The following is an 8964-nucleotide window of genomic DNA, read 5'->3' as shown; positions in this document are numbered from 1 at the left end:
TGGATTGGACGGCGTTGGGATGGCCTGGATGGATATGGACAATGGGGTCAATGGGGTGGGATGGACAACGATGGGGTGTCGTGGATGGACAATGTTGGGATGGGATGGACAATGTTGGGATGGACAGTGTTGGGATGGACAGTGTTGGGATGGGGTTGGATGGACAATGATGGGGTGGGATGGGATGGGATGGATGGACAACGTTGGGATGGGGTGGGGTGCGATGGGATGAGATGGATGGACAACGTTGGGATGGGGTGGATGGACAACAGTGGGATGGGATGGGGTGGGATGGGATGGATGAACAACTATGGGGTGTCATGGATGGACAACAATGGGGTGGGATGGGGTTGGGTGAGATGAGATGGATGGACGTCATTGGGATGGGGTGGGATGGGGTGGGGTGGGATGGGATGGGATGGATGGACAACGTTGGGATGGGATGGATGGACAACAATGGGATGGGGTTGGGTGAGATGAGATGAGATGGATGGACATCATTGGGATGGGGTGGGATGGGATGGGATGGGATGGATGGACAACTATGGGGTGTCATGGATGGACAACGATGGGGTGGGATGGGATGGGATGGGATGGGATGGGATGGGATGGGATGAGATGAGATGGATGGACAACTATGGGGTGTCATGGATGGACAACGCTGGGTTGNATTTGGATGGATGGATTGGATTGGACGGCGTTGGGATGGCCTGGATGGATATGGACAATGGGGTCAATGGGGTGGGATGGACAACGATGGGGTGTTGTGGATGGACAATGATGTTGGGATGGGATGGACAATGTTGGGATGGACAATGTTGGGATGGACAATGTTGGGATGGGGTGGGTTGGGATGGATGGATGGACAACTATGGGGTGTCATGGATGGACAACTATGGGGTGGGATGGGATGGTGTGGGATGAGATGGATGGACAACAATGGGATGGGATGGGATGGGATGGGATGGGGTGGGATGAGATGGATGGACAACAATGGGGTGTCATGGATGGACAACAATGGGGTGGGATGGGATGGGATGAGATGGATGGACAACTATGGGATGGGATGGGATGGGATGAGATGAGATGGATGGACAACTATGGGATGGGGTGGGATGGGATGGGATGGGATGGGATGGGATGGATGGACAACAATGGGGTGTCATGGATGGACAACGTTGGGTTGGGATGGATGGACAACAATGGGATGGGATGGGATGGACAACATTGGGATGGGATGGGGACATTATGGGATGGATGGGGATATGGGATGGATGGGGACATTATGGGGTGGATGGGGACGTTATGGGATGGATGGGGACATTATGGGGTGGGGACATTATGGGATGGATGGGGATATGGGATGGATGGGGACATTATGGGATGGATGGGGACATTATGGGATGGATGGGGATATTATGGGATGGATGGGGATATGGGATGGATGGGGATATTATGGGATGGATGGGGATATGGGATGGATGGGGACATTATGGGATGGATGGGGATATGGGATGGATGGGGACATTATGGGATGGATGGGGACATTATGGGGTGGATGGGGACATTATGGGATGGATGAGGACATTGTGATTGGGACATTATGGGATGGATGGGGACATTATGGGATGGGGACATTATGGGGTGGATGAGGACATCGTAATGGGGACATTATGGGATGGATGGGGACGTTATGGGGTGGATGGGGACATTATGGGGTGGGGACATTAGGGGAGGATGGGGACATTAGGGGAGGATGGGGACCTTAAGGGAGGATGGGGACATTAGGGGAGGATGGGGCTGTCATGTCAATGGGATGGGGGCACTCAGTGGGGTGAATGGGGACGTCTTGTGGGGCAGAGCTGTGGGGGGCGGCTTGAGGGGGAGCTCAATGGGGGCAGCTCTATGGGGTCAGATCAGTGGGGGGCATCTCAATAGGGTCACCTCTATGGGGGATGTCCCAATGGGGTCACCTCTATGGGGTCACCTCTATGGGGGATGTCCCTATGGGGTCACCTCTATGGGGTCACCTCTATGGGGGATGTCCCAATGGGGTCACCTCTATGGGGGACACCTTTATGGGGACACATCTATGGGGTCACATCTATGGGGTCACCTCTATGGGGCCATCCCAATGGGGTCATCCCTATGGGGTCACTTCTATGGGGTCAGCTCAGTGGGGGGCATCCCAATGGGGTCACCTCTATGGGGGATGTCCCTATGGGGTCACCTCTATGGGGTCACCTCTATGGGGTCACCTCTATGGGGTCAGCTCAGTGGGGGGCATCCCAATGGGGTCACCTCTATGGGGGATGTCCCTATGGGGTCACCTCTATGGGGTCACCTCTATGGGGGATGTCCCAATGGGGTCACCTCTATGGGGTCATCTCTATGGGGTCACCTCTATGGGGGATGTCCCTATGGGGTCACCTCTATGGGGTCACCTCTATGGGGGACACCTTTATGGGGACACGTCTATGGGGACACATCTATGGGGTCACCTCTATGGGGCCATCCCTATGGGGTCACCTCTATGGGGGACACCTCTATGGGGACACATCTATGGGGACACCTCAATGGGGCACCTCAATGGGGGCACCTCAATGGGGCACCTCAATGGGGCACCTCAATGGGGGCACCTCAATGGGGTCACCTCTATGGGGGACATCCCAATGGGGTTGACTCTATGGGGTCATCACAATGGGGTCCATAATGGGGTCACCTCAATGGGGTCACCATAATGGGGTCACTATAATAGGGTCACTATAATAGGATCACCATATTGGGGTCCACAATGGGGTCACCCTAATGGGGTCACTGTAATGGGGTCTCCATAATGGGGTCACCATAATGGAGTCCCTATAGTAGGGTCCCCTCAATGGGGTCTCCATATTGGGGTCCACAATGGGGTCACTCTAATAGGGTCACCATATTGGGGTCACCTCAATGGGGTCACCATAATAGGGTCACCACATTGGGGTCCCTCAATGGGGTCACCATAATAGGGTCCCCTCAATGGGGTCTCCATATTGGGGTCCCCTCAATGGGGTCTCCATATTGGGGTCCACAATGGGGTCACCCTAATAGGGTCATCCCAATGAGGTTATTATAATAGGGTCTCCATAATGGGGTCACCTCAGTGGGGTCACCATATTGGGGTCCACAGTGGGGTCACCCTAATAGGGTTCCCTCAATGGGGTCACCATATTGAGGTCACCACAATGGGGTCACTATAATGGGGTCACCTCAATGGGGTCACCATATTGGGGTCCCCTCAATGGGGTCACTATAATAGGGTCACCTCAATGGGGTCACCCTAATAGGGTCACCATATTGGGGTCACTATAATAGGGTCTCCATATTGGGGTCACCCTCATAGGGTCACTATAATGGGGTCACCATAATAGGGCCACCATATTGGGGTCCCTTAATAGGGTCACCTCAATGGGGTCTCCATATTGAGGTCACCACAATGGGGTCACTATAATAGGGTCACCTCAATGGGGTCTCCTCAATGGGGTCACCATAATGGGGTCATCATAATGGGGTCCCTTAATGGGGTCCTCTCAATGGGGTGACCATAATGGGGTCCACAATGGGGTCACCACAATGGGGTGACCGTAATGGGGTCACCATATTGGGGTCCCTCAATAGGGTCACCATAATAGGGTCACCTCAATGGGGTCGCCATATTGGGGTCCACAATGGGGTCACCCTAATAGGGTCACCACAATAGGGGTCACCATAATGAGGTCACCATATGTGGGTCCCTTAATGGGTCACCACAATAGGGGTCACCATAATGAGGTTCTCCATATTGGCGGTCCCTCAATGGGGGGTCACTATAAATAGGGGCACGTCAATGGGGTTCACCTAATAGGGTCACCATATTGGGGTCACCCTCAATGGGGTCACCATAATAGGGTTCACCGATATTGGGGTCACCTTCAATGGTGGTCACCATAATAGGGTCACCGTATTGGGGTCCCTTAATAGGGTCACCTCAATGGGGTCGCCATATTGGGGTCCACAATGGGGTCACCCTAATAGGGTCACCACAATAGGGGTCACCATAATGAGGTCACCATATTGGGGTCCCTTAATGGGGTCACCACAATAGGGGTCACCATAATGAGGTCTCCATATTGGGGTCCCTCAATGGGGTCACTATAATAGGGTCACCTCAATGGGGTCACCCTAATAGGGTCACCATATTGGGGTCACCTCAATGGGGTCACCATATTGGGGTCCCTGTATTGGGGTCCACAATGGGGTCACCATAATGGGGTGACCATATTGGGGTCCACAATGGGGTCGCCATAATAGGGTCATCTCTATGGGGTCCCTCAATGGGGTCTCCATAATGGGGTCACCTCAATGGGGTCATCACAATGGGGTCCACAATGGGGTCACCATAATAGGGTCACCTCAGTGGGGTGACCATATTGGGGTCCCCTCAATTGGGTCACTATAATAGGGTCACCATATTGGGGTCCCTTAATAGGGTCACCTCAATGGGGTCACCATAATGGGGGCACTATAATAGGGTCTCAATAATAGGGTCACCTCAATGGGGTCACCATATTGGGGTCCACAATGGGGTCACCCTAATGGGGTCCCTTAATGGGGTCACCATATTGGGGTCCCTTAATGGGGTCACCATATTGGGGTCCCTTAATAGGGTCACCTCAATGGGGTCGCCATATTGGGGTCCACAATGGGGTCACCCTAATGGGGTCACCATAATGGGGTCACCACAATGGGGTCACCCTAATAGGGTCACCATATTGGGGTCCCTTAATAGGGTCACCACAATGGGGTCACCATAATAGGGTCACCATATTGGGGTCTCTTAATAGGGTCACCTCAATGGGGTCACCATATTGGGGTCCACAATGGGGTCACCCTAATAGGGTCACCACAATGGGGTCACCACAATAGGGGTCACCATAATGGGGTCCACAATGGGGTCACCCTAATAGGGTCACCACAATGGGGTCACCATAATAGGGTCACCACAATAGGGTCACCATATTGGGATCCCTGTATTGGGGTCCACAATAGGTTGCCCATAATGGGGTGCCCATAATAGTGTCAAAGCACTTGTGCAAAGCAGTGCAAGCTGCGTTGCAATGAAGGACTCGTGCACACGAGCACTTGTGCAAGGCAGTGCACACTCATTATGAAGGATCTGCGTTGCAAGGCACCGTGTGTTGCACACTTGTGCAATGGAGCACACGAGCACTTGTGCAAGGCAGTGCACACTCATTATGAAGGATCTGTGCATTGCACGGCAATGTGTGTTGCACACTTGTGCAATGGAGCACACAAGCACTTGTGCAAGGCAGTGCACACTCATGAAGGATCTGTGCGTTGCAAGGCACCGTGTGTTGCACACTCGTTCAATGGAGCACACGAGCACTTGTGCAAGGCAGTGCACACTCATGAAGGATCTGTGCATTGCAAGGCACCGTGTGTTGCACACTCATGCAATGGAGCAGGTGTGCAATGCACAATGCCGTGCAAAACACAGCGTTGTGAAATGAAGGACTTGTGCAACGCACAAAGCTGTGCAATGCAACACTAGTGCAAGGTGAGTGGTTGTGCAAGGCACGACGTGCATGCTTTGCAACGGAGCTCTTTTGCACACTCGTTTGCACGTGAGCTCTTGTGCAATGAAACACTGGTGCAAGGCACATGGTTGTGCAAGGCATGACATGCAATGTGCTTTGCAAAGGAGCTCTTGTGCAATGTGTTGCACACTTGTTTGCACAGGATCTCTTGTGCAATGAAACACTAGTGCAAGACGCATAATTGTGTAAGGCATGATGCTGTGCAGTATGCATGCTTTGCAATGGAGCTCTTGTGCAATGCATTGCACACTCATTTGCACGTGAGCTCTTGTGCAACGTGTTGCATAGTCGTTTGCACAGGAGCTCTTGTGCAATGAAACACTAGTGCAAGACGCATAATTGTGTAAGGCATGATGCTGTGCAATGTGCATGCTTTGCAATGGAGCTCTTGTGCAATGCATTGCACACTCATTCGCACATGAGCTCTTGTGCAATGTGCTGCACACTCCTTAGCACATGAGCTCTTGTGCCATGCATTGCACACTCATGCACACCAGCCCTCGTGCAACGCACACTGAAGGACTTTTGCAATGCAGCAGCCATTGCACTGCAGCCCTCGTGCAACGCACAGCACTTTGCTTGTGCAAGGAAGGAGTTGTGGGGCACACGGGAGTGCAACACACGCATTGCTTTGCACTGAAGAAGCAGCCCTCGTGCAACACATGTGGGTTGGGAGCGTGCAATGCAGGCCAATGCAAATTGTGTGCTCTTGTGCAAAGCACGAGTGCGTGCAACTTGTGCATCGTCGTGACCCCGTTGTGAGATGCAAGAGATGCAGGTGGAAGGAAGCCCAGATCCTCGTGCAACGAGCAACAGATTCAGTGCAAGGCGGGACCTCGTGCAACACAGGACCTTGTGCAAGGTGGGCTCTTGTGCAACGCAAGACGGGGCCTTGTGCAAGATGAGCTCTTGTGCAAGATGGGCTCTTGTGCAACGCAAGATGGGGCCTTGTGCAAGATGGGCTCTTGTGCAAGATGGGCTCTTGCGCAACACAAGATGGGGCCTTGTGCAAGATGGGCTCTTGTGCAAGATGGGCTCTTGTGCAACACAAGACGGGGCCTTGTGCACGATGGGCTCTTGTGCAAGGTTGGCTCTTGTGCAACGCAAGACGAGGCCTTGTGCAAGATGGGCTCTTGTGCAAGATGGGCTCTTGTGCAACGCAAGACGGGGCCTTGTGCAAGATGGGCTCTTGTGCAACACAAGACGGGGCCTTGTGCAAGATGGGCTCTTGTGCAAGATGGGCTCTTGTGCAACGTGCCCTCGTGCAGCTGCAAAACGTGTGGGAGATGCAACAGACTCGTGCAATAGACTCGTGCAACGTGCAGCTGCCCTCACACTACGACTTGTGCTCACGTTACGTGCCATGGACTTGTGCAACGAGCGTGCAACGCGGGCTTGGTGTGACAATGGACTGTGGGCCCAATGGCGTTGCTGTTGTGCAATGGACTTGGGGCCTCGTGCAAGGACTCAGAGTGATGCAGGAGTTGGGTAAGACCTTGTGCAACACGAGGGTTGCGTGTAACACTGTCCCTGTACGACACTGGGGCTTGTGCACCCTCGTGCAACACGGGGTCGTGTGCAAGGTAAGGGGGCCACGTGGGGTCTGATGGTGCAATATGGTGGTGCAAAGCCCGGCCTTGTGCAACGCACGAGTGCAAACTCTTTGTGCAATGGCACTTGTTACACGAGGCCACGTGCAACACTACGGTGCAAGGGCCTCATGCACCAGGTTGCCAATTGATAGTGCAAGGCCTCGTGCAACACAGTGTCCTTGTTCAAAGGGCTCGTGCAACACTAAAGAGGTGCATGCACAAAGGCGTCGTGCAACAGCCTGCTTGCACAAGAGGTGCCCCCTTGTGCAACAGGCTCTTGCACGAGCTCTTGTGCAAAAACAGGGGGCATTGTGCAGTCGCCCTTGTGCAAGAACAGGGATCTTTGTTCACCCCCTCTTTTGCACGAGGGCACATTGTGAACAAGAGCTCGTGCAACGGGACTTGTGCACCACCCCTTGTGCAAGACGGGTGCCCTTTGTGCACCAACATTGTGCACGAGGACACCGAGACCTTGTGCAATGGGACTTGTGCACCAGCCCTCGTGCAAGAAGGGTCCCGTTGTGCACCAACATTGTTCACAAGGACACCATCATGCACAAGAGCTTGTGCAATGGGACTCGTGCACCACTCCTTGTGCAAGAAGGGGGCAATTTGTGCACCAATATTGTGCACGAGGGCACCGAGACCTTGTGCTATGGGACTTGTGCACCAGCCCTTGTGCAAGAAGGGGTCCCGTTGTGCACTAATATTTTTCACGAGGACACCATCGTGCACAAACGCTCGTGCAATGGGACTTGTGCACCACTCCTTGTGCAAGAAGGGGGCAATTTGTGCACCAATATTGTGCACGAGGGCACCGAGAGCTCGTGCAATGGGACTTGTGCACCACCCCTTGTGCAAGAAGGGGTCCTTGTGAACAATATTGGTGCACAACAGGACACTTCTTGCACAAGGGCTGGTGCACGAGCCCCATTGCACGAGCTCTTGTGCACAGTGGTGTACAAGACGGGTGCACCAACATTGTACACACGAACATCCCTTGTGCAGCATCACTCGTGCAAGGCCACGATCCTCGTGCAACAGACACTACGTGTGCAACAAAGACCCACTTGTGCACCAGGTCCCGTTGTGCACCAATATTGTTCGCAAGGGCACGATTGTGCACAAGAGCTCGTGCAATGGGTCTCGTGCACCAGCCCTTGTACAAGACGCGTGCAAGACCATGATCCTCGTGCAACAGACACTACGCGTGCAACAAAGTCCCATTTGTGCAACAGCCCTTGTGCAAGAAGGGGTCCTGTTGTGCACCAACATTGTGCACGAGGATACCAAGAGCTTGTGCACGACTCCTCGTGCATGACTCCTTGTGCAAGGGGGGGCCACATCGTGCAAGACCATCGTGCACACGGACAACCCTTGTGCAAAAGCACTCGTGCAAGACCATGATCCTCGTGCAACAGACACGACGTGTGCAAGAAAGACCCACTCGTGCAACAGCTCTCGTGCAAGACACGGATCCTCGTGCAACAGACCATATAAGTGCAACAAGGAGCCCCCGTGCAAGACCAGCCCCTCGTGCAACACCACCCCATTGCAAGGCCCAGCCGTGCAACGTCCTCGTGCAAAAAACCCTCGTGCAACGTCCCCCCCTCCCCCCCCATTGATTTAAATGGGGTGAAGGGGGGGGGGTAAGGAAAAGACCCCGAATCCCTCCCAGCCAATTAATGGATTCATTAATAAAGACTTAATTAATGATGGGGGGAGGGGGGAGGGTCACG

At 53.6% G+C, this 8964-nt stretch overlaps 2 protein-coding genes across 2 annotated transcripts; one reads left to right on the top strand and one right to left on the bottom strand.

The window, feature by feature from the left end:
• Nucleotides 1-6024: 6024 nt before the first annotated feature.
• Nucleotides 6025-7022, bottom strand: LOC116652664. Its single transcript, XM_032441764.1, has 2 exons — nucleotides 6844-7022; nucleotides 6025-6804 (listed from the first exon to the last, which is right to left on the bottom strand). The coding sequence occupies exons 1-2, from the start codon at nucleotides 6996-6998 to the stop codon at nucleotides 6042-6044; spliced, it is 918 nt and encodes a 305-aa protein (XP_032297655.1). The 5' UTR covers nucleotides 6999-7022; the 3' UTR covers nucleotides 6025-6041.
• Nucleotides 7023-7220: 198 nt separating this feature from the next.
• LOC116652663 lies at nucleotides 7221-8565 on the top strand. Its single transcript, XM_032441763.1, has 2 exons — nucleotides 7221-8306; nucleotides 8464-8565. Exons 1-2 carry the CDS (start codon nucleotides 7250-7252, stop codon nucleotides 8544-8546), a joined length of 1140 nt encoding a protein of 379 aa, XP_032297654.1. The 5' UTR covers nucleotides 7221-7249; the 3' UTR covers nucleotides 8547-8565.
• The last annotated feature ends 399 nt before the right edge of the window (nucleotides 8566-8964 follow it).

This window comes from Coturnix japonica, unplaced genomic scaffold (assembly GCF_001577835.2).
Source record: "Coturnix japonica isolate 7356 unplaced genomic scaffold, Coturnix japonica 2.1 chrUnrandom547, whole genome shotgun sequence".
In the NCBI taxonomy this organism is placed as follows: Eukaryota; Metazoa; Chordata; class Aves; order Galliformes; family Phasianidae; genus Coturnix; species Coturnix japonica.
The sequence above is the reverse complement of the archived record's forward strand: the minus strand, read 5'-3'. Positions and strand labels throughout refer to the sequence as shown.

Coding starts and splice junctions, on each gene's coding strand:
- LOC116652664 (XM_032441764.1), bottom strand. CDS start 6,998: ATGGCACGTAACGTGAGCACAAGTCGTAGTGTGAGGGCAGCTGCACGT. Junction 6,805..6,843: donor AAGAGCCCATCTTGCACAAG/GCCCCGTCTTGT, acceptor ATCTTGCACAAG/GCCCCGTCTTGCGTTGCACA.
- LOC116652663 (XM_032441763.1), top strand. CDS start 7,250: ATGGTGGTGCAAAGCCCGGCCTTGTGCAACGCACGAGTGCAAACTCTT. Junction 8,307..8,463: donor AAGACCCACTTGTGCACCAG/GTCCCGTTGTGC, acceptor TTTGTGCAACAG/CCCTTGTGCAAGAAGGGGTC.